At 48.6% G+C, this 25,396-nt stretch overlaps 3 protein-coding genes across 3 annotated transcripts in view; 1 reads left to right on the top strand and 2 right to left on the bottom strand.

Annotated features, from left to right (window-relative positions):
- Positions 1 to 3,727, top strand: part of LOC119381019 (transmembrane protein KIAA1109-like) — a 34,840-nt gene extending 31,113 nt beyond the window's left edge. The window contains exon 5 of the mRNA XM_049412127.1: positions 3,566 to 3,727. Coding sequence (XP_049268084.1) covers positions 3,566 to 3,727 — 162 coding nt within the window. The remainder of the gene's footprint in view (positions 1 to 3,565) is intronic.
- A 12,939-nt stretch (positions 3,728 to 16,666) lies between these two features.
- On the bottom strand, positions 16,667 to 17,825 carry LOC125757068 (uncharacterized). Its single transcript, XM_049412173.1, has 2 exons — positions 17,791 to 17,825; positions 16,667 to 17,725 (listed from the first exon to the last, which is right to left on the bottom strand). Exon 2 carries the CDS (start codon positions 17,718 to 17,720, stop codon positions 16,812 to 16,814), a length of 909 nt encoding a protein of 302 aa, XP_049268130.1. The 5' UTR covers positions 17,721 to 17,725; positions 17,791 to 17,825; the 3' UTR covers positions 16,667 to 16,811.
- Positions 17,826 to 18,953: 1,128 nt separating this feature from the next.
- On the bottom strand, positions 18,954 to 21,622 carry LOC125757047 (uncharacterized). The gene is made up of 2 exons (XM_049412126.1): positions 21,586 to 21,622; positions 18,954 to 20,314 (listed from the first exon to the last, which is right to left on the bottom strand). Exons 1-2 carry the CDS (start codon positions 21,620 to 21,622, stop codon positions 18,954 to 18,956), a joined length of 1,398 nt encoding a protein of 465 aa, XP_049268083.1.
- Between the last annotated feature and the right edge of the window lie 3,774 nt (positions 21,623 to 25,396).

Raw genomic sequence — 25,396 nt, 5'->3', positions numbered from 1 at the left:
CGTGAATACGTGACCATCAACACACACATGGGTCTCTTCCAGAATACGCGCCTACCTTTTGGCGTTTCAGCCGCACCTGCTATTTTTCAGCGAGGGATAGAAACTACTTTGGGGTGTGCCGGAAACAGCTGTGTACTTTGATGACATTGTTATTACAGGCATCAACGACAAAGACCACTTGGCGAATCGAATCTGACGATTGTCTTGCAGAAACTTCGGGTAGTGGGCCTTAGGTTGAAGTTGAAGAAGTGCGTTTTCTTTGCTCCCGAAGTGGAATACCTGGACCACATTATATGCAAGCAAGGTCTAAAGCCCAACCCCAAGAAGGTAGAGGCAATCATCAATGCGCCCGAGACACAGAATGTGAGGAAGCTTCAAATTTCTGCAGACAGTTTTTGCCAAATATCTCAGCAAGACTGCGTCCCTTGCATCAGCTGCTTCTTGATGGGGAAAGGTGGAGCTGAGGGAAAGAGCAACAGGAAGCATTCATCGCAAGTAAAAGGCTCTTACCAACTGCACCTGTTTTGGCCCACTACTCTTCTGAGAAACCGCTTGTGCTCAGTTGCGATGCGTCACCGTATGGTGTGGGTGCAGTCTTGGCACAGACCGAAGCAGGTGGAACCGAAAGACCTGTAACTTTTGCTTCACGTACTGTGCTTGCTGCTGAGCGGAACTACAGTCAGACTGACAAGGAAGGCCTTGTTTTGGTTTTTGGTGTGCGCAAATTTATCAGTACCTGTGGGGATGGCCGTTCACTGCTGTAACAGACCAGCAGCCATTGCTAGGACTTTTTGGTTCAAGTCGAGGTGTGCCAAGCCAGGCATCACCAAGAGTCCTCAGGTGGGCACTCGCTCTATCAAGCTATCAATTCAAGCTCGTCTACAAGCCAGGCAGTATGCTAGGCCATGCTGATGGACTCAGTCGGCTACCTCTACCCGCAACTGAGGTTCAGGACTCTACGCCTGCCAATGTCTTCATGCTAGAACAAGTATACCCTGATGTTCTGTCACCTGCAGTCATTAGACGTGCTACGGTAAGAGATCCCATGCTGTCACAAGTGGCTGAGGCTGTCCTGACCGGGAGTCCTCTTCCGGAGGGTGGAGACTGGGGGCCTTATATTAGAAGGACCAATGAACTTAGTCTGCACGAAGGATGCCTCTTGTGGGGAGCCCGTATAATCGTTCCCAAGTCCCTGCAGTTCCAAGTCCTTAAGCTGTTGCACACTGGCCACCCTGGAATTGAGAAATCAAAGATGATTGCTAGGTCCCATGTGTGGTGGCCTGGAATCGATAATGACATGACAAACCAGGTGCAAAGCTGCCCTGTTTGCCAAGCGCACCAGAAGTCTGCCCGGAGGATGCCAATTATGCCATGGCCATTTCCTGACAAGCCCTGGTCCAGGGTCCATGTTGATTTTGGAGGTCCATTCATGGGACACTACTTCCTCGTGATGGTGGATGCTTTTTCCAAGTGGGTAGAACTTCACTCTGTTTCGTCACCATCTGCAGAGGCCGCAATCTCTGTGTTCAGGACTGTCTTTGCTCAGCATGGTCTGCCAGACATCATTGTTTCAGACAATGGGCCAGCACTCATCAGCATCCAGTATGCTGACTTCTTGAACAGGAATGGCATCCGTCGCATGCTGGTGCCTCCTTATCACCCTGCTTCCAACGGGGCTGCAGAGCGGGTGGTGCGGACCATCAAAGATAAACTGAAGAAAAGCACACCGGGTGAATTCAGGACACAAGTGGCTAGGGTGCTCTTTCACTACCAATCAATGAAGTAACAGGCCGTGCGCCGTGTGAGTTGCTCATGGGGAGACGAATCAAGACACCCTTGGATGTCATGCGCCCAAGTCTTCGATCGTCTGTTCAATTGAAGCAGATAAAGCAAAAGCTGCATGTGGACCTGGGTGCCCCAGTGTTCACCAGTAACTTCCGATCAGGCCCACCATGGGTACCTGCTTCTGTTAGCGGTCCTACAAGCTGCGCCTCATCTGAGGTTGTATTACAAGATTGAAATGTGTGGCACAGACATGGGGACCTCATTCGCCCCAACTTCGTACAGACACCGCCACCTGCAAACACTGTGCCTCTAGACCCACCACCTGCAAAGTGTGCCTCTCGACCAGCCAGCTGAGCAGCCAGCAACAGATCCTGTGGAGCCAGCAGGAGCTGCTGCTTAGCCAGAACAGCCACAGTCAGCCCTACCACAGAAATGGGCTACCACAAGCAGTCACTCCATCGGGAGGAAGCCCTGTTCCACTGCGAAAAAGTGGCCGAACAAGACGCCCTGTGAACCGGTATTCTCCATGACAAGAACTAAAGGGGGAGGAGTGTGACAACTGATACTGTGTGCTGCACGAGCTGTAGCGCCACCAGCTACTAGCGCCACCTACTGCTGCGAGCGAAAGTGGGAGTGAGAACAGGGCTAGGGCAGTGTGAAAGGAATAAACAGTTCATGTTGTGTTCTCGGTGAGCTTGGGTCTCGGCTCCACTTATTCCGGCTACATGTAACACAGGGCTCTTCCACTTTTGTGCTAAAAAATGTCATATGGTGTTATTTATTTCTACTGGTACACTCTGGTGTGATTTGCCGAAATTCTTGTGATACACCTAAATTGTGTGGGTTTGTTCTGAATGTGTATTGCATTTTTGAACACTTGTTAACCATCCATGTACTGGATGGATGCTCTCACTGAGTTAGCGTTGCAATCGGAGGTCAAGCTTGCCTCTTTAGCCTTGCACAGCGAGCACTGAAAAGGAAAAAAGAATGACAAGCATTGTTAAGTAATAACAATGTTGATCATTCTTGGATGCAAGCTTGCAGCAACAACCAAGATGTTTGCTGGCTCACATGGGAAACGAAGGCACCCAATCTTTCAGTAATAGTTCAGCTGGGGCTTCAGTGGGGTACCTTTCACACAAAGGACAAAATACATGAATTGCATTGTGCACATGCTTGTCTGTTTCATTCATTCTGATCTTTGTGTGAAAAAAATACAGAACCACACACTCCCTCCTCTATTGTGGCAAGCATGCTTTTCACACCACTTGTAAGCCAGTCTGTGTGATCTGATGTCTACGTTATCATGCCACCAGGGGTGAAGCGACTGAAGAGTTGTCCTCCAGGCATGCATGGGAAAGTGTGAAACTGTAATTTTCATAGTGTGCAAGCCTAGCCTTAGAAACAACAGATGCTCTCGTGTGCATGCAACTTGGTGTTCTCTCCTAGAGGCTTACGTGCAACTACATCTGCATTATATGGTGTATTTATGTACTCCAAGTTATGCACTCGGGCAGGGTTAAGAAAGGGAAATTGACAACCACCTGTTTACAGCACGAAGCCACAAGGGAATCCCTCAGAAAGAAAGCTTCTCGGTTGCTGAAAAAATTGTCCTGGTCGGGGTATCGAATCTGGGATGAATGGCTTTCATGGGCGGTGGCTTGGTAGAGTGACCGCCCCTGAAATTCTGTAACTTTGAAGCAGCCGTAAATTTGAAGCCATTGGCTTATTTGCTCTTGGGTGCACAGAACAGCCCTTGCTGACAGCATGTGTCTTGTAGGCGGAAAGCGTGTCCATGTTGGCCTTTCTACCTGAGGGGGATCCTCATCGTGAACTGCTCCTGCTGCTAGACCGCAGTGCCTTGGTTACGGATCGAATGGGAGCTCCCAGACCAGAGCAGCCACCGGACAAGAAATGGCACTTTGTAACCCAGCCCAGGTGAGCACTTTTGTGATAATTGATATGTGTGTCAAGAGCTTAAAAGGTGATCTTGTTTGAAAAATGCTTAGATAAATAAGCAAAAACTGTTGAAACTGTTCAGTGCGTCAGTAGAGCTTCATAACACAGTCACGGCTTGTACTAATGTTCGTGCCATGAGCATTTGACAGCGGAGCTGTTAAGCTATGGCGACACCATCTTGGTCCTCTTCTGAGAGAAGAGAAAGGGAAGCGATAGAAAGGACAGGGAGGTGAGGACTGAAAGCATAGTATAGTGTGGTACCTCTTTAATGGCCAACTCCGGCCATTTTTCGAGGTCAGTGGATTTCAGTGAAGTTCGCTAGGTACATGCCACATTACAGGATGGAGAGATATGCAGATTCATTATGAATGAATTTTATTCATTGCCCCGACTCTCTCCACCTTGCTTCCCAGAATTATTGGCAACATCGTGAGCGTGACGTCATTTTTGGCGAACTGGAAGTGACGGAACCGAGGTGCTGCTACAGCGTCTGCTATCCACAAGGCAACAATTGTGTGCATTTGGCCAGCGCTTTGTTGTCTGGGTGTACGAATCTGCAAATTTCAGTTCCTTGTGGGTGTGCGTGCGATGGGTGGCAAGTGGTGTTGCGTTGTGGGCTGCACACAATTCCTCGTATAGTACCTTGACTGTCACGAAACACTCGCACCTAATGATTACCTTGCGTCTTTATATTAGAATAACAGAGAGCTGAGCTAGTTGGTAAGTATTCATTCTAAAAAGATAGGGCGTGCAAACACGGACACAAGAAAGAAGTCAGGACACCAATCTTTTTAGAATTTATATTAGAGTGTTTTAGCTAGCAGGGCCGATTTACCGCACGCAAAGTGCAGTAATACGGTACTGGCTGAAGGGTGCACATGCGTGAACATTACCATACGAAAACACTTTCCGTAACGTATACAGGGTGCGCTGGGACCGGGCGTATCGGTATACGGTGAGCTGCATGTTGTGTGAAAGAAGGAAAGAAGTGGAAATTTTAAGGGCTCGTTTAAGGGCACCCTGTATTGCCTTGGCGTTATTGCCTGTTAGTGCTCATTAATGTTGTGTGAAAGGTGGCTCGTATTTGGCTTGTATTAAATTCCTTCGGCCCTACCAACGCGATGTTGAGCGCCGCTATTGCCAAACTTGCGCACTATTGCCATAGCAATATTAAGAAGCTTTAGTTAGTCCACAAACTTCTTAGTGATAGCATTTTGCCCTATCGCGGCCCCACAAACTTGAGCCGCCTGGACACGTGGCGCCATCTGGGGGTGGAATGCGCCACCATGCAAGCAAATCTATAAACAAATGTGTTTTACTTCATTGAAGAGGAATGGCAATTTTAGTTGGCCTCCAAATGCATCCGAATCGCAGCTGCCATTTTCCGACAGCTTCGAGGAGCTTGTGCATGTAGCACGGTCAGTCACAGACATGGTACGGCTGTTTCGACGGAGTCACCTTTCCCCTGAGCGTACTCCTCGCCACTTTTGCAGCTTTCATACTACGCGCTGGCGGGACCGGCATGCCTTGCACTATTTCTGGTTTTTGCCGACTTATACGTCACGCGAAGACAGTACTGCTCAGTTGAATTTCGGTTTCGGTGTTGCGCTTTTTTGCTTATTTAAAATTATTGTCCAATTTGCCAATTATTTCTGTCATTGGACTCGTGACAGGAGCGTCTCAGGAACATAAAAGCACCATTACTTTGACGTGGCCAAAAATCGCCGGAGTTGGCCTTAACCCTTTAAGTGAGGACGCGGCTGTCGTATTGCGAAAAATGGCAAGAAAATCGATTTTCTGAAAATCAAATTTTCAGTTTCTGGAACCATTTTTCTACCTGATTCAAAAATATCTACACTGAAAACCGCCCAGAAGTGCTTCAAAAAATTTGTTTCGCCCTCCTAGGTGGCGAAAATTATTGTGGAAATCGTGAAAAAACGATTTTCAAAAAATTCTAGCTCCGCGATGGCGTGACCGCGAACCAACTTATTGGGCTCATTGGAAAGGGCATTTCTCCGTGTTCAATTTCCCCGTTTCAGCTGGCTCCTTCATTCAGAAAGAAGCGCACAAAAAGCAAACACCTGAGAGTCGTTCCGAGGCCTCCGATTGGCTGCGTCCGCCATGTTGCCCCAGCTCGACTTGCCATTGTTGCAAAGCTCGCTCCGGGAGATCGTCGTCTGCTGATTGCGCGTCGCCACGGCTGTCGAGAATCATGGTACTTCATGACACGTTCGCAGTCATCTGTGTTCACGGCTCGACGATCAATTGGAATATACAGTATAACCTCATTACAACAGACCTTCATAGTGAAGAGGATTTTGGTCTTTTGTAAAGGAAGTATGTAAAATCCAAGTACTTTTACAACAGATTTTTATGTAAACGCTGAATGGGTCTGTTATAACCGGAGAGAATTAAGAGTCAAAAACGCAGTCAAAGAACGGAAACTACATAGAAGTGCTGTAAAAAAGTTGTTGCGCCTGCCAAGGTGGCAAATAATTCGGAAATCGCGAAAAAAAAATAAAACAGAACAGCGTTTTTCAAGAAATTATAGCTCCGCAACGGGGCAACCGGGCGCCGCCATTCTGGGCTCGTCAGAAAGACCATTTCTCTGTATTCAAATTCCCCTCTTCAGCTAGCTCCTCCATTCAGAAACAAGTGTACAAAAAGCAAATGTTTGACGTTCGTTTCGAGGCCTCTGATTAGCTGCTTCTGCCATGCTGCTCCATTTCTCGCCATTGGACCGATGCTCGCTCCGGGAAGTGTCGTCTGCTGTTTGTGCATTGCGAGGTCACGGCTGTCGAAAATCGTGCTTAGTGACGCGTTCGCACTCATTCTGTGTTCACGGGTCGACGATCATTTAGAATATAAATATGCTTTACTTTGGCAGCTTCAAGTGGAAGCTCAGGCTACATGCTGAGGCTAGCTAAGCAATGTCATGTTGCGCCTCCTTTCTTACTGTGAACTTGTTAACCGCTGACTTGGGGGGTAAGGCGACTTACGTCCATATCGGGGACACTGCATGTGGACACAAATGGAGACTGGTAAGGGGAAAAGCGAAAAGAATGGTGACAGTGCTGCAGAAGTGGAGACGGGTAAGGGGAGAGGGGGAAAGAGTATACAATGTACAGTACGGTCCACTCTTACAGGGAACACGCGAACGCGCGAACGCGCGGCCGGCGGTCCGCGGAGCGCTAACTGCTGGCGAGATTTGGAAACGCGGAGCATGCGCGTAGAATCACAAGGGCGGTTCGTGTCCCGCGTCGTCTGCTACTTCTTCGCCCCAGTGCTCGGCACGCGCTAGCGAAATTCTATATTTCTACGGTTGGAAGGACAAGCTTGCTATCATCTCTGCATTGGGCATAAATTTCCTTGTCTGTTATAAAAAGCAGCCGGCTGGTGCAAGCAGCATGTTGAAATCTTACGACTAACTTATCGGTGAGTACTTGGGCTAGTTGCTAATTCATTATGAGGGAAACTGTGCAAAAAAAAAAAAAACAACGTCGACAAAGAGAGAACAGAACAGCACAAGCGCATGTGCTTGTGCTGTTCTCCTTTTGTCGACGTTGTTTTTTTTGCGCAGTTTCCCTCATAATGAGCACTTACACTAGGTTACGCAAGTGACAGGCTTCGTTATCACTTTCCCAGAATTACATAGCTGGGGGCCCCAGTCGAAATTTGGCCGCTGGGGCCGCGAATTGCATCGCATCAAAACTGGCGAGAAAGCAGTGCAACAAACAAACACCTTTTTTTTCTGCCTGCTGATTACCCGATGAGGCGCAGAAAGAGTGGTGGCTACATGAATCGCACTGATGAGAAACGGAAGCGCTGTCCACCGCTCGCCAAGCGCAGGGCCGGCAAATGTAGCAGACGAACTGCTACAAAGGCGGCCCTCATGCCTTTATGTGTGTGCGCCGTGCTTACAAATCTCGCCGCCAGTTCGCGCCACGCGGGCCACCGGCCACGTGATCGCGTGTTCCCTCTAACAGTGGACCGCACTCTACATCAGAGCTGCCAGTGTGGCTGCAGGGGTGGTTGCAGCACATGAATGGGAGGTGTAGGGACAGCAGCAGCGCTATGTCAACGTGGTGTGGTGGTGCAGGTGTAGTATGACGTCATACTTGTGATATGCAAAACTGGGATGCGTGCTTCAAAGCACTGCACTTGTGAATATTGGTTTTGTGTGCTACACCGAAACACCATTACCAACAACCATGCACGGTTTCGTGCATTAACTTGCCATTGGCAAAGAATGTGCTGTGTGAAGATTGGAAATTGTCCCCGTGTCTCATAAGGATCACGAAGCAGTGATCACCGTTATTCTTGAAATGAATAATAATTGTTGAGGTTTTATGCCCCAAAACCACAATATGATTATGAGAGACACCGTAATGCAGACTAGTTTGCCAATGCTATTGGCTTTGGTGCATAGGTGTAAGGGGGGCGCTAGCCCCCCCACTTTTGACAGTGGTCACTGTTGGCTGCACACTCGGAAGCCATCCACTGAGGCGAAGTTTTACTTCTACACAGCAATCACTGAATTACATAATGAAATTTGCCCTGCTGTCCCACGAACCCGCACTGCAGGTTCTCTGCGGTGCAGGCCGCCTGTGCGACGCTTTCGCTCTTTGCACGACAGCATTGATGAGAAGGCAATGGCTGAGTAGGGGCTCTTCACGTTAGAGCACACTGTCATGATTTTATTCTGATCTGCCTGGCTGAAGAGTTACATAATTGACGATGCAAATACAGACAGGAATCAGTAAACGTTTATTGGACCAATCAGACGCTCTTCCTGTTTAGGAAACTCATTTTCTTTCATCGGAAAGGAATGGTATCAGCGCTGCACTATATCCAATTTGTTATGAGTCGATGAGCGTGCAGAACTGTTGAGTGTTTTAGTTGGGCTACATTGGGGGAGCTAAAGGACGTTTCCGCTTGAGTTTCCGATTAACTTGCTTTGCCTTGCCACTGTTTTTAGAGTAATCTAAAAATGTTGGCCTTGCTTGTCATATAGTAGCTTGCTGCAATCGTGGCGGCTTGGAACAAGGCGAGGAATAAGGCAGAGGACTTGAGTACATTGGGAAGCCCAGCTTTCAAGCTTGTCCCCCAAGTTCATATAACGGAACAGGCAAAAGGTCCACGGTTTTCTGGACTAACAATTGTTGGGGTTTAACGTCCCAAAACCACAATATGATTATGAGAGACGCGGTAGGGGAGGCCTCCAGAAATTTAAACCACCTGGGATTCTTTGACGTGCACTTAAATCTAAGCATTCTCGCCTCGGTCGAAAATGCGGCCACCGCGGCCGGGATTTGATCCCGCAATCTGGGTTTTCTGGACTAAGGAGACTGAATTGACAGCCGGTCTAGTCGGTCTTGAATCGTCTCGAATTGAATTGTACAGGGCAAAATACAACCCGGGCGGCAAAGAAGCACACAAGCGCAGCACTGTTTATTTCCCTTCCTCCCTTCCTATCTGTGATGACTTCACAGAGTTGTGCACGCACACAAACAGCTCAACATCGTTATACTACAGCGGAAAATATTTAGTACACTCATATGAATTCATCTCGCCAGTGTCCATAAGTAGCCGCTGCCACTGTGATCGGTGGGCAGCCTTCTTGAATTACATTCGGACACTGTCCAGCTATTACAAAAAATGTTTAGGTATTGTTCAACATAGTAATGCACTGTTTAGCGTGCACACTTCACTTGAACACCGCGAGATTTCACAGATATGTGATGTTGTGTAAAATGCACGTGATTTTAAGGCAAACCAAACATTTTTGACGAATGGCTCAGAACCAGTGACCAAAAATACGCCGTATTCAAAATAGTGTATTCTCTTGTTTTTAATGTAGTCTGCATGAGTGGTCATTATGCGATGGATCATTTTGGGGTTATTTGTTGCATCGCGTTACGAGCAGGTGCTCTGTGCATGACCCAGAAAATTTCGACCAATCCTAATCAGCTAATGACCAATGCGGAAAGAAAGAAGTGCGGTGTAGTTTAGCGTTGTAATCACTCACATTTTTTAAAATAAAATTTGTGCCTACTCCGTTCGCATAGGCGTATTTACCTGGAGGGACCAGAGGGCCTTCCAAGCAAAGGAGAAAACCGTGACGTAACCAAGACAAGAAAGACCAAACAGGGCCAGCGCTGGTCATTGCTGGTCCTGTTTGTTTTTTCTTATCTTCGTTATATCACGCTGTTTTCTACTATGAAGTTCACACGCTCCAAGCAAAGTTGCAAATACAAATACGATGAGTGTAAGGAACGTACTACGCCCCTAATACCGCAAATTCTTACTTGAAAACAACTTGTGGTTGACAAGTTAACAATAAAAAAAGTCATAGTTTCACCTCAAGGGCGAAGCAATGAATGCGATAGCAAGAAATTGAAATGTCACAGAAAGAACGGCAAGCAGCTAGAAACTCGCTGCGTGCTACTCAGGCACAAAGGACACTGGAAAAGAAAACACACAAGGCGAGTGCGAACTAACAACTGTCACAGCTCGACACTTGCAGCACGCTGCTCAAACACAAGGAAGGACGCACGAAAAGAACGCACAGGTATACATAGGACGAGCGCGAACTGTCACAGTTGTTACTTCAACTAACCCCTACTTTGACTCTTCTAGCTAGCAGATTACTTCTTTCGCAAACACGGCCGCTGCAGTGAGCAAAGTGACCATTGTGTGGTCTATAGCTTCAATGCAAACTTTTCAGTGAAAGCACAAGATGTACAAATCTCCCTTTCAAGAGATAATCGCGCGAGCACGGTCGACCACGCCCTGTATGTAAAAGTACAAGTTGAAGGCGCGCATCCCAACTCCGGCGAAACCCTAGACAGTTTTAGAATTGGGGACCCAAGAAATTTGCGAGTCGCCAGGACGCATGCGCGGAATGCCAGCCACTCTCGGACTCTTACGCTCACGTTGTCCCAAGACCCTGCAGTGCCTTCCTTTGGGCGGCATACAAAACCGCAGAGCATGCGACCTCAGGAGAAGAAAATAAAGGCGACTCTTGGCAGTAGGCATGTGAAGCCACGGCTCGCGTTCCCTGCAGGCGTCTATTTTGGTCACTAAGATAAAACTTCATTTGGCTCTAGGTGGTACATATTCCTGAGGCTAAAGTTACAGCGCTAACGGACTTCTTTGCCCTTTCCACTTCTTTACTTTTTGTCCCTGTGCTCATCTGAATATGATTTCATGTCTTCGCATATCTAATGCACTAGCATCCTTGTTACAGGTTTTGGTTTAGAGCTATTGTTGTGTGTGCACGTTGTGGTAGCCTCGATGCTCACCGGAGTCAAAGACTACCGTGGGTTCAGGCTTAGCGAGCCACAGAGCCGCGTCTGCCGTCGCCTGCTTACGTTTAGCGCATCGCTCCGCGCGCGCTCAGCTAGCAAAGGCGTTGAGCGCCGCGCGGCATAAACACAGTGTTCGAGATAACATACACACACAAACACTTTATTTCCTTTCTGCGGCACCCCAACACACACAGTACAGCGTCCGCTCCCGGGGGCACGGGGAAGCAAAGGGCTTCCCACGCGGACGATACACCAAGGGGGACCGCGAGCACGTCGCAGCTGGCAATGGCGAGCTTTGACACGCCGCTCGGGAAAAGGTCCCTCGCGGCTATGCTGCGCACTCTCGCGGTGACCACTGGGCCTGGTCGCGAGAGCCCTAGCTCTCGCGACCAGGCCTAAAAATAATAACACAATACACTTGAAATACACTATACTATACAATATGGTGCTACGGAAGGGAGGTGAAAGAAATTAAGGCGAGTGTTCATGATGCCTACGTGGAAGAGCGTCCACGGCACGCAGAGGAGCCAGTGCGTAATGTTGTTAGCCAGAGTGCGAGGCAAGAGGCCTGTTTGATGTCCTGCATGCCCGGAACGGGCTCACCTTCGGCTCGTCGATCTAGTCGACGACAGACCCGCGAGTCCGACGAATGCCGCTTCGGTGGTGGTTCGGAGGTCCCGAATTCCAGGCTGGATGACCAAAGACCTCCTTCTGCTGTAATCCTGACGCCAAACCAAATTGGCTGCAAGGCGTCCCGGCTGTCGGCAGAGAGCCGGGCGCAGCTGCCATGCCAGCTAGCCTCACGCAGCAGCCGTGAGGCAAACGGCAGCAAGGCTTCTCAGCGACGGCTGAGACAAGGACACAGCCGGGCGGTCCGCCTGACGTCAGCGGGTCCCCGAACACCTCCAGGGTCCACGGCGATAGGGTGAAGGTGGTTTCCTATGGTGTCGTCACCATGCCGCACACTTCCAGGGTACGCACAGATGCACCACGCACATACCGTATTTACTCGATTCTACCGCGCCCTCGATTGTAACACGCACCTGTTTTCCGCGACCAAAAAAAAAAAGTAATACATCGATTGTAACGCGCACCCATTTTTCGTGAGAGAAAAGAACAAAAAAGGTCCGTAGGAGTCAAACTTCGCACATTCAGAAGAACAAGTATTTGGGTTTTAAAGAACTGAAGTTTCAAAAAAGTAAAACACAGTCAAAAAGCGGGCCTTGCCGCTAAAACTGTCACCACTACGGCGGCACGAGTCGTGTAATGGATCAGTCCTCGTCGCTGTCTGACAACTCCTTGTCGCTGTAAACACTCTTCGATTTCGGGAAACCGGCCTTGCTTTGGTCAACTGAGACCTTTTCGTGAAGCTTTGCTGTAAAAAATCTTCTGCTTCCGTTTACGCCAGTCTCGCACGCACGTTTCGGGAACTCCGAACTATATCCGAACGACCGTGAAGCGGCCCGATTTCCATCCGTCTCTCTGCACATGTAATAACTATTCTTTTAAATGCGGCATCGTGGTACACTCGTCGAGTATTTGGAGTCGGCACTTCCATGCCGTCGATGCGAACGCAGAACGGGATGACAATCTCCTCGGCACATGTACGAACTGAAAAAATGGCAGAAAAGGCCAAGGCGCGTAGGAGGCAGCCATTTTGAAATGTCGATGGCAATACGATAACCGAGTTTCTTTTTTTTTTTTCGGCACTCGATTCTAACGCGCATGCGATTTTTGGACTCGTTTTTCCGGAAAAAAGGTGCGCGTTAGATTCGAGTAAATACGGTACACACACACACACACACACCTCCGAAGACGGGCCTCTCCTGACGCGCCACGCGATGGAAGGCGCGTAGCGTCCTTCGTCCCTCTCCCCCCGCATAAGCACCAGTATTCATGACCCCTTCCGCAGGCAAAAGAAAAAAAAAAAGACGGCGAAAAAGTAAACAAAACAAAATTATACTCAATATGCGGAAAAAAATACGGGGAAAAAAAACGCATCAAGTATAAACATGAACACTCAAACAAACAAAAATAGCAGCAAACTGGGCGGGGGCTGACTTCTTGCGAGCACTTGCTGTAAAGAAGCTAGCCTACTGAGGTTAGACAGTAAGGTGAGGGCCTTCGGTTGCGGAAATAAGTCCGCCCTCTGGCGCGGAATCACTAAGGTGACCGCTTCAGTTTATACCGGTGCGTGGTCCGAATGCGGTCCACCGTCCCGGGTGTGCCCGGTTGCTTGCGTGCAGTGCCACTGGGCGCTGGCGCGAGCTCGTCAGACCTCGACGCAAAGGCTTTCAGGTCTGCGATGTGGGCACGGCTGAGTTTTCCCGAAAGGGGATCTTTCAGCAAGTACGCGAGCGGAGTCCAAGCTTTCTCCACTCGGTACGGACCAAGCCACTTAGGGGCGAGCGAGGCTGAGAACCCCTTGCTCGCGCCGCTAAGAGCGTGGTTGCGCTTCAGGACAAGATCACCTACCTTAAATGAAAGATGGCGATGTTTCCGGTCATAGTGGGCCTTCTGCGCAGCCCTGGCCGATTCCAAACTCTGCCTTGCTCGACAAAGCCTGTCCCGAAGCTTTGATGCGTAAGCAGAACAGTCTGCTGGTGCTTTCTCGTCTCCGAGCTGGCATTGCATGACACCGGTCATCCGGATTTGCCAACTCCTTTCCGAAGTTGAGGAAAGCGGGAGAGAAACCAGTAGAGCGACTCTCGGAGGTTCGGATTGCGAACGCGAGCTCACTCAAATGGTCTGCCCAGTCTTTTTGACTTTCGGCAAAGGCCGCCAACATCGGTTTGAGCGTACGATTGGTTCGCTCCGTCAAATTCGACTGGGGATGGTAGGGCGAAGTGGTGCAGTGATTAATTCCTAGGGAACGGCACGTATCACCACACACCCGAGTGGTGAAATACGACGCGTTGTCAGTAATCAGTCTTTCCGGAAAGCCGAACCGACAAAACACTTCCTGCAGCCTCTCAAGCACCGCTCGCGCTGTCATCTTCCGAAGCGGAAACAACTCCACCCACTTCGAAAAATGATCCACGACTACCATCAGATGTATGAACCCCTGCTTGCTTCTGGGGAACGGCCCCTATCAGATCGCAGGTGGCTACTTGCCACGGACGCTCACTGATAATCGGTTTCATCAGGCCGGGCGGCTTGCCATTCCTTGATTTCACCGCTTGACAGACATGGCAGGAACGGCAATAGCGGAAAATGTCACGCTTCATGCCAAGCCAGGTCACAGTTTTGCTCAGTTTTGCAAAAACTTTGGAGCCACTCAAGTGACCGGCCATGGGCTCGTCGTGAGAGGATTGCAACAGTGCGCCTCTCAGACTTTTGGGCATAACCACCTTCAACGGGTCCACGGACTCCTCATCGGTGGCTATGTATTTCAGCAGGAGCCCATCATGGTCCAGCAAGTATGTATCCGCGGGGGACTCGGAGACACACGCTGGTTCCCGTCCCCCTGCGCCCGCAGCACTACCAGCAGCGTCACGGCGCTCCGTCTCCCTGAGACCATCGCTCAACTCGCGACAAAACGGATCATCTTGCTGGGCCTTCAGTAGCTCTTGCCTGCTGAAAGCGATTCCCATTCTCCCAAAGGGGAGCCTGGTATCGTTCTCACTCAGGACTGCAGCCATCGCTGCCGCTTGCATCGGCGTCATGGGTTCGCTTTTGTGTTGCTCACCCTCTCGCCCGCTTCGCGGCGTGCTGCTTGCCTGGCTCGCGGAAAAGGTTTGCTCGTCGGCGCACTCACCCTTCTCTCCGCTTGGCGGCTCGGCCGCCGTTTCGCCCCCCACCGCTTGCTTGCGCAAAGGCACCGCTAGCGGTTGTCGCGCCAGAATCCAGGCTCCCGGTAGACACTGGGGCACGAGATAGCGCGTCAGCTACCACGTTAGTGCTACCCTTCCGATACTGCACTGAAAAGTCATAATGCTGTATTAGGAGAGCCCAGCGCGCCAGCCTGCCCGCAGGCTCACGGAGCCGCATCAGCCAGCTTAGCGCACTGTGATCTGTTTGCACCACAAACTTCGTCCCATCCAGGTAGACATCAAACTTCCGCAGTGCAAACACGATGGCGAGACACTCCCTCTCAGTCACGGAATAATTCTTCTCCGCGGGTATCAGCGAGCGGCTGGCAAAGGCCAGCGGCTGCAACACGCCATCGTATTCCTGTAGGAGAACTGCTCCTAATCCCAGATCACTCGCGTCAGTCTGGACAACAAACGGTCTGGTCAGGGTCGGGAGCTTGAGCTGCGCTGTCTCCGCAATGGCGCTAGACAGTCGGCAAAAACGCCTCTTGCTGCTCAGGTCCCCATCACCACACCGCAGACTTACCCAGAGCTTGGTCAAGGGCGCCTGCACTCGGGCACAGGACGGAATGAACGACCGGTAAAGTTGGCCATTCCAAGAAAGCGGCGCAGGCCGCGTACGTCCCTTGGGCACGGGGAAAATCGAGGATTGCTCGAAGTTCTCCCGGTCTGGCTCAATGGAGCCTTCGCCCAGCGTAAACCCAAGTAACTGAACTCGAGTCTGCGCTAATTGGGCTTTCGCGGGATTTAACGTCATCCCGGCAGCCCTCACCCTCCCGAGCACATCGGCAACATGGGCCAAGTGCTCTTCGAAGGTTTGTGAATAAATCACGATGTCGTCGAGGTAGCACATGCAGTATGACCACTTTGCTGACTGAACTGACTGACTGACTGACTGACTGAACTGACTACTGAACTGACTGACTGACTGACTGACTGACTGACTGACGGACTGACTGACTGACTGACTGACTGACTGACTGACTGACTGACTGGACTGACTGACTGACTGACTGAACTGACATGAAAAAACAAAACAAAACAGACTGATTTAGCCGAAAGCTTCTTTTTTTGCGCTTGTCGGTGTCAGTGTAGTCGGAAAATGCAAAGCATTGGACCAAGTACTCAGGATGATAGGTTGAAAGCTGTTATTGATCAAGCTGGCTGCGTGCCGGACGTATGTTTTCTTCGAGTACAAAAGCATCCAACAGGAGGACCAGGGCCATCGGGGTGGATCTTCTTGTCGTATCTTCTTTAGTGGAGGGACACGCTCCGCCCACTTGTAGCGCCACATGACGGTGGTGAAAGGCCTCGTCATCCTGGAAACACCTCGTTGTTGGAGAGCACAATGACGGGCGTCCTGGATGGTCCTGATCAGCCTGAGTACTGACCCGCACCGAAATCTACGTCACCGCCAAAAATTTTTTTAACAGTATCAAAAGCAGACGACTCACAGTTTGGCTCGTTCCACACCAGGATGCGACGGCCCACGGTGTCCTGAAGTGGAAGCTAGTGTAGCGGTTAAAGTTACGATCGTACCGCGGTTAATGTAAAAGGAAAGACGGGATCAAAAAAAAAAGTTTTTTCTTGCACTCGGAGGGGACACAATCTCCATACAGTTTTTCTTGGGGACCGCCTTCTCGACCAGGCTATATAGGTTGTTTACAAAGGCCGACACTTCCTCGTGGATGCCATTAAACTGAAAGTTTAATAGTTCCATCATGGCATCAAATGACGCGGGCACATCCATGTAAAAGGTAGCGAGGTCACCGTGTGGGGCATCAAGAGAGGCGGGTGTGCTGGTACATTTCAATAAAGTCCAAGGTGGTGTACGAGCACATTTCGTCATTAAACACCTGGATAGCTCGCTGCAGGCGCTTGTCGTCCAGGCGAATGAACCGAAACACCGGGTCTGCCAGCCACTTGGGGGTGCGCACAATGTTTGTCAACGGCGATACGGGGTTTTCGCGTAGCCACTCGTAGATGGATTCTTCCGACGCTCCTTTTGAACGTTTTCGGCACTTTGCACCCGTTCTTGCGCGTACCTCGTCAGTGTCTCCACCGCTCGTCTGACCTCCATGGGCGTCGTCACATGCAACTGAATGCGGAAGTTTCGGGTGCAGTATTTCCAAAACTCGCCCGGGCTCGTGTCCAGAACCTTCGAGTTGTCCCAAAACTTCATTTCTAACGTCGCGACCCCAATCATTTCCTCCCATTTCAATGTATTCCAATACTCGGGGCTCACTATTGAAATACTTGACGAGATGATAGAGGTCCCATGCACTGGCGTTTGTAGACCAAATTGACGAGCGATTTGGTCGTCTGACGAAGCCAGCGAAGATAACACATCGGCATGTGCCATTGCTCCAGCTGCAGTCGTGTAAGACGTGGACGTGTGGGAGTGTAGTTCCTCGTGTGTGGAGTGCGACGGCAGCGATTCCGTACTAGGTGGGCCCTTGCTCGAATCCTCTGATAATGTCGTGACAAATTGTCTCAGCTTCTCCGTCGTCTCGAGCGGGAAACACATCATGCACAAGCTTTCTTCGTTTTGGAACTGACTGTAGCTGCAGTGCCCAGCGTGGAGGGGGTTGTAAACTTTTTCCATCTCCTCCAACCCCTGGTTCGGACACGTTTGGATCTGATACTTCTCCCACGCCTCGATCAGGTTCCGCAGATGCCGCCAGGGTTTCATTAATGTCATAGGTACTGTTCTCGTCGCTCGAACCAATAAACTTTGTAGTTTGTCCCTGGGAATATAGATGGCGTCACCAAAAAATAATTCCAAATGGTAATATAGGGGTACCTCATCTTCTGTTTCTTGATCGTCAAGCTGACGTTTGCGTGATTCTGCCATGGTCTCTATTAAAAAGCAGAAAAATGCAAGAATTCAGAATATAGCATAGCTAACCGAAAAAAAGTCTTACCGAAGGCGTCTTGAGTGTCCGCTTGAGGTCCTCCTGAGTGGACAGCCTGTTGAAGACTGTGAGTTCTGAGCTGCTGCCACCCCTCTTTATATACCCCTCGCGGCGGCCTTGGAAGCCCTTTATAATTAGTGTAAAAACCCGTCTAGAACTAGTTACGATTGCGCGACAACTAGTTAGTTATTCTCCGTCTCCTGCATGGCGCTCAGTGTAATATAATTGAGTTTTTTTTTTCTTCTACAACAAAGGCGCTTTTTAAACATGTATTTTCCTTGTATGTCGTTGTCGTTGTAGTTCCACTCAGAAAAAGTATATATATATATATATATATATATATATATATATATATATATATATATATATATATATATCCTTCTTAGGCTTCGACGACAACGACAACGACATGGCTTTATTTTTTTTTCGTTGTCGTTGTAGTTCCATTATATATATATATATATATATATATATATATATATATATATATATATATTTAAATATATCCCTTCTTAGGCTTCGACGACACGACGACATGGCTTTATTTTTTTTGTATGTCGTTGTCGTTGTAGTTCCACTCAGAAAAAGTATATATATATATATATATATATATATATATATATATATATATATTATATATATATCTATATATACATATTAAATATATCCCTTCTAGGCTTCGACGACAACGAAACGGCGCAGCATTGTGAAGTAAATAAGAAACGAAACAAAAGTTGTGCTTTTTTATTTTGCTTTTAATAAACAGAACGATCTATTGTGGGAAAATGGCACCGAGCGTAGGGTTCTTGAAGCAACTTCTTTTGATGCATTAATTTGAGCTTGCGCAATCTTCTGCAGCTCTGCCTTGTGTTCGGTAACTTCGGACTCCGCGCGAGCGAGGTGACTGGACGTCCGTGACGTGTGAGGCTGTTGTAACTTGCTTTGATGTTTTCGTTGGAGTGTCGCAAGTAAGGCCCCACGTCCGAGGTAAAGTAACACTGTCGGCAACTATGGTCTCTACGTCAGAGTGAACCACCAGTTCTGTGTCAATTTGAAAAAAGGCGGCAATGTCTTGAAACGTTTCAGTACTGCCTGGGTCGTCCTTGTTAGACTTGCTTACTGCCAATACCCCAAAACTCAAACTTGGTTGAATAGTTGAGTGCGCCACGTTTTTAACCTCGGGTGAAGTAAGTATTTTCCATAGGGTCCAAATACTTCATGTGGCGCGTGTGCATATCGTCGGGTCGAAGCCGCATGGTGATGTTGGTATCTGGCTTTTTGCTCGTACGTTCGTAGTTTGACATGTTGCTAGTGGTGTAGGATACAACGTCAGCAGGCAGGCCAAGGTGTGTACGAGTTAGCAACTCGTTTCCCCGCGTTATAAGTTGGACCCATCTTAGCCATGCGTCACTTCCAAACTGGTACTCATAGTTGACTATAGGTGTGCCCACGTGACCTTTGAACGGAAACTGATTTACGAACTTGGTCAAGCGGGGACTTGCCTTGTGAATGTGAATAAAGTCGTAAGCAAAGTTGTGACGTGGTACACCCATGCACGCAGGTATGCTCTTTTCGTCATCGCCATCGTCATCCTCGTTTCCGGGTGTCATCTTTAGACCCCAGTAGCTCTTAGCCAGATCCGAGTGGTCCTTCTCCTGAAATGGTAAATAGACTGTGGCTTCATCGGGTTGTTTTGTCTCGCCTTTCTTCACACGACACATGCCGGTATCCAAGTAGTGGTTCAGTCCGACGGAGCTAAGGCCATAAACTAGCATGTCAGAGTTGACGGGTTGGACAACCGAAGAGCCCGTCTTCCATGGCGTGCGTAAACCATGAGGGGTTACCTTGACAGAGCAGCTAACAGCTCTTGTGTGAGCTGGTAGGTTAAGGTAGGTGCCGTGAGGAATGTAAAGATACGGCCGGTCCACTGGCAAGCGTGACAGGCTAGTCAGAACTCCTGGAAACGTTTTCTCGGTGTCATAAACTAAATTGGTCTTCAGCATTGCGTAGGCCCATGTGGTGAGTATTTTGCTGTCACGGAAGACTGTGACCACTCCGTGGTCGCGAGGTACGCGCAAAATCTGCTGAACGAGCTCTGTCGAATTTTCACCGTCACCTCCAACTCCTGCTCCGCCTGGACGGGTGGGGGCGTCTGAGTGCATCTGCTGCGACATCCCTTGGGCGTCGCCGGTAGTTGAGTCAGGCTGGTATCGCTTTGCGTCTGCTGTATCTGATTCCCCGTTATGTGCACGTTTCCGTCTATCTCCTGGCATTCCATAGAGACTACGGCGCAAGACGTATTGTTCCACAATATTCTTCGTGCCCAGACCAACTGCACCTAATGCGGAGTGCCAGTTACCCGTGCGTCTAAAGTCGTTCAAGAAGAGAGCCGCAGATGCCTGATCAGCAGCAAAGACGTCCTCGTGGCTCGTGGCCCGCTCGTAGGCTTCGTCGTGTGACTTGGCTATGCCGTCGTCCTCGTCCACCGGAGCTCCGTTGCGCTGTGGATTCCCGGGACCCAGGTACCGGTGGCCTGGGAACAAAGGCATACTACTCTGGTTAGGAGATATACACATGGTAGCGGTAGCGACATCGACGACAGCTACACTTTTAGCCGCCTCTATTTAATTGACTGAACTGACTGACTGAACTGAACTGAACTGAACTGACTGACTGACTGACTGACTGACTGACTGACTGACTGACTGACTGACTGACTGACTGACTGACTGACTGACTGACTGACTGACTGAACTGAACTGAACTGAACTGACTGAACTGAACTGACTGAACTGAACTGACTGAACTGAACTGACTGAACTGAACTGACTGAACTGACTGACTGACTGACTGACTGACTGACTGACTGACTGACTGACTGACTGAAATGACATAAAAAAACAAAACAAAACAGACTGATTGAGCCGAAAGCTTCTTTTTTTGCGCAAGTTGTCGGTGTCGGTGTAGTCGGAAAATGCAGTCCTGCTGTCGGTGACCACGACAGCAGGAGTAATGGTAATTCCTGCATGTTGAATAGTAGATTAGGAAAAGTGGATGTGATGCTGCTCCCGTGTCTACTGAAGGAAGGTCGGTGGAAGCAGCAGCTTAAGATCTTGTCTGGGCGTGATGTCAGGGTCGATGCGGTTGGTAGTCCGCATTCCACAGCCGAAGAAAGCTTAGCCGGCAAGTGCACATGCCCGGAGTTGATCACGGACGAAAGCACTATCGGCACCATCGGCGCAGCAGGGGCGGTTATCGGGCTGGCAAAGGCAACCGCTGACCACGACAGCAGGAGTAATGGTAATTCCTGCATGTTGAAGAGTAGATTTAGAAAAACTAGATGTGATGTTGCTCCCGTGTCCACTGAAGGAAGGTCGGTGGAAGCAGCAGCTTAAGATCTTGTCTGGGCGTGATGTCAGGGTCGATGCGGTTGGTAGTCCGCATTCCACAGCCGAAGATAGCTTAGCCGGCAAGTGCACATGCCCGGAGTTGATCCCGGACGAAAGCACTATCGGCACCATCGGCGCAGCAGGGGCGGTTATCGGGCTGGCAATGGCAAACCGCTGACCACAACAGCAGGAGTAATGGTAATTCCTGCATGTTGAATAGTAGATTTAGAAAACTTGATGTGATGCTGTTCCCGTGTCCACTGAAGGTAAGTCGGTGAAAGCAGCAGCTTAAGTTCTTCTCTGGGCGTGATGTCAGGGTCGATGCGGTTGGTAGTCCGTATTCCGCTGCCGAAAAAAGCTTAGCCGGCCAGTGCACATGCCCGGAGTTGATCCCGGACGAAAGCACTATCGGCACCAATCGGCGCAGCAGGGGCGGTTATCGGGCTGGCCATGGCAACCGCTGACCACAACAACAGAAGTAATGGTAATTCCTGCATGTTCAACAGTAGATTAGGAAAACTTGATGTGATGCTGTTCCCGTGTCCACTGAAGGTAAGTCGGTGAAAGCAGCAGCTTAAGTTCTTCTCTGGGCGTGATGTCAGGGTCGATGCGGTTGGTAGTCCGTATTCCGCTGCCGAAAAAAGCTTAGCCGGCCAGTGCACATGCCCGGAGTTGATCCCGGACGAAAGCACTATCGGCACCATCGGCGCAGCAGGGGCGGTTATAAGGCTGGCAATGGCAACCGCTGACCACAACAACAGAAGTAATGGTAATTCCTGCATGTTCAACAGTAGATTAGGAAAACTTGATGTGATGCAGCTAAACTAATTAAAAGTTATCTCTCCGAAAGAAAACAGTACGTAAAGATAGGTAACATTGTTTCCCCAGGGAAAACTGCAAAAAATGGTATATTGCAGGGTTCAATCCTAGGACCATTACTATTCATAACTGTCACGAATTTCGGGTAGCCCGGTGAGGTGGACTCAGTCTAGACTTGGGGTACAGCACAGCAAACTTTTATCAAACAAAAGAAAAAGGAAAACTTGGCACTCGAAATTATAAAAATGTACAAAATACAGTCGCTACAAACTTCAACCTCTCAACTCAGTACATAACTAAATCGTCCTACCCCTAGCTTGCTCCATAGTCTTATAACAACTAACACGTCGGATCGGCCTTACTTGTCATTTCTGGTGACTTGGTGCAAAGCCAAAGTCTCGTCTGGTGTCTACGTCGTCCGGTCCTTTAACTTGACATGGTCCACGCCGTAACACAATGCGCCAACCGTCGTTGCCTGGTCACAAGCAGGCACTCTGCTCTCCTGACGGCTAGGCCCGCTAGGCCTAACGTCGCTGTCGGCTCCTTCGCCAAGCATGGCGTTCCACCGCTGACGTGGCCCTCCCTTGATTGCCTTCGGTGTCTTGCTTCGGAACGGGTCTTGCGCCGGGAACGTCCGTACTTGCGGGGCGCGGTAACTGCATCTCCGAGGTGCCTTGCTCGAACGTCGTCGATCTTGCCGGCCTGACCTCGGGACGCCCGCGTCACCGTCCGCAGACCCGAACGCCCGTCGCTGCCGTCGCCAGTGCGTCTGCTGGCGATGCGACCTTCCTCTGCCGAGTCCACGAAGACAATGCCAGCTCATTGCTCTTCGTCCTCCTTCATGGCTCGGTTCGCGTGCCTCGAGCTCTGTGGAATAGTCCAAGCACGCACTCGTGCCGCTTCGAATGCCTTGAGTACTTCGTCGTCATCTTTTTGCCTCCGAGGGGCTCTTACTCATGACAATAACTCATATTAATGATCGGTGTGGCATTCCACGTTCCGCAAAATTAATTATCTACGCAGATGGCACTAACATATTTTTTACAGGTAGATCACTCATGCACCTTGAAGCTGCGGCAAAGAACTATTTAGTCCAACTGGAAACTTGGCTTCATCAAAATAAGCTGATGCTTAATATATTTAAGAGTAAGTACATCATATTAAGAGTACATCATCATATAGGAGTAAGTACATCATACGCCTATGGAAGTTAATAAAAAGAATCGCACTTTCGAGCGATTCCCTTCATCAAGAACTGCTGATGTTCAAGAAAAACTCGCTGAGTTAAGTCGAATGGTAAAGAAACAATTAAGAGAAGCGAACGATAGCTTTTTTGTTTCCCTGGGAGGAAAGCTGATTACCAATCCCAAGGAGGTATGGAACTACGTGTAATCGAATACGGTGGACTCTGTTGTCATTCCGGACATAACGGATGGTGAAACCACCTTTTCGAAAGATGCAGAGTAGGCAGCCTGCTTAAATCAATATTTTCAATCTGTGTTTTCCGAACCATTTCAAGGCGAAATGCCATATACGACACCACAGGGATTTGAACCTATGGATAATATTGTTATCTCCGCTAGTGGTGTGTACGCTCTGCTAGAACGACTTAAACCAAACTCGGCTCCGGGACCTGATGCTATTTCTAATCACGTGTTGAAGAGGTGTGCAAGTGCTTTAGCGCCCTTTTTAGCTGTCTTATTTTCAAAATCGCTTGAAGATCAGAAACTGCCACCTGAATGGAAGCTAGCAAATGTTGTGTCAATACCAAAGTCTGGAAACAAAAATAATGTTGCCAACTACAGGCCAATTTCATTGACCAGCGTATGCTGTAAAACTCTTGAACACTTTATATATAGCCGTATTATAAAGCACTTGGAAACGAATAATTTTTTTCTGTACAGTTCAGCATGGTGTTACGTCTGGTCTGTCATGTGTTACACAACTGTGCGAATTTTCTCATGATGTTTTAGGTTCATATGATAAAGGCCGTCAAGTGGATTCGGTATTTTTACACTTTCGGAAAGCGTTTGACACCGTTCGACATGCTCTTAAATTATCTTTTTTAGGTCTGTCTGCATCTGTTCTTGGTTGGTTGAGGGATTGTTTATCTTCTAGAAAAAGTCCGTCCGAGTAAATGGTTCGTCTTCTTCATATGTCAGCGTAACTTCCGGGGTGCCACAGGGTTCGGTGTTGGGTCCTTTGCTCTTTCTGCTCTATATTAATGATTTGTCAGAGACGCTAACATCGAACGTGAGGCTGTACGCAGAAGATTGTGTTATTTATACATCAATAAACAGTATGGACGATATTTGTGCTTTACAACGTGATCTTGACACTGTGGTGAGGTGGTGTGAGAAATGGAAGATGTGTTTAAATGTGAAAAATTGTTGTTTTCTTAGTTTTACCAGAAAACGCAAACCTTTTCACTCATCCTACAGCTTGTCAGGAGCACAAGTGGACCATGTTGAGCATTTTAAATACCCTGGTGTATAATTTTCTGCCGATTTATCTTGGAATAAGCATATAGGTTACGTAACTGGCAATGCCAACGGTGCGTTAAACTTTATTAAACGCAATTTCAAGTCTTCCCCCAAAAATCTGAAAGAACCTTTGTATGTTACAAATGTCCGACCTATCCTTGAATATGCCTGTCCAGTATGGGATCCTCATGGTCAAACTTTAACTCCAGTGTTACCTGCATTAAAAGTAACTTAGGATGAAAACTTCTTGAGCAGAGCAGAAAATTCTTGCGATTAAAGTTTTTCTATTCGATCTTTTGTGATGAAATTCGCGTTAACAAGAGTTTATACATGATGAGACCATACTACGTGTCACATAGAAATGATCACTCAAAAAAATCCGCGAGATCAGCTGTCGTACCGGTGTCTTTGCTAATTCTTTTTTCCTTTCACTACTCGTGAATGGAATAAGTTGGATGCGTGTGTTGTTGATCTTCCAGCCGATGCTTTTTGTTCGTCACTGAAAGATGTGTGCTTTTTGTGAATGCGCAGGCATTTCTGTGCAAATGTGTGCCATTTTTTACTGTAAAAGTGTTTTTTTTTGTCACCCCCCTACAATAATGCCCACTTGGACGATGTAGGTTTCACGAATAAATAAATAAATAAATAAATAATTAAATATTCCAGCCCATCAATAAGCCTTACAAGGACGACATCAACATCTTGTTTAAAAACGAGAGGCTGGAGCAGGTTAAATCACAAAAGTTTCTCGATTGTGGTTCCAAGAAAATTTGTCCTGAAATACCGATGTCGATAGTCTAGCAGCCGAACTAAGCAAGACTGTTGGGTGCATATTCAAACTACACCCACTTATACCGCTTTGGCTAACTTAAACAAATTAGAAGTCTTACAAAAAAAAGTGCTCCGTCTATTCGAAGATTATTA

The sequence above is a fragment of the Rhipicephalus sanguineus genome, chromosome 2 (assembly GCF_013339695.2).
Source record: "Rhipicephalus sanguineus isolate Rsan-2018 chromosome 2, BIME_Rsan_1.4, whole genome shotgun sequence".
Lineage (NCBI taxonomy): Eukaryota > Metazoa > Arthropoda > Arachnida > Ixodida > Ixodidae > Rhipicephalus > Rhipicephalus sanguineus.
This window is presented reverse-complemented; position numbering and strand designations above follow the sequence as displayed.

Bases quoted from the DNA above. Each gene is read 5' to 3' on its own strand.
- LOC125757047 (XM_049412126.1), bottom strand. From the start codon at position 21,622: ATGGCCAGCCCGATAACCGCCCCTGCTGCGCCGATTG. The intron at 20,315-21,585 runs GTGCCGATAGTG...CTTTGTTCCCAG, and splicing joins CGCCCCTGCTGCGCCGATTG to GCCACCGGTACCTGGGTCCC.
- LOC125757068 (XM_049412173.1), bottom strand. From the start codon at position 17,720: ATGGCAGAATCACGCAAACGTCAGCTTGACGATCAAGAAACAGAAGAT.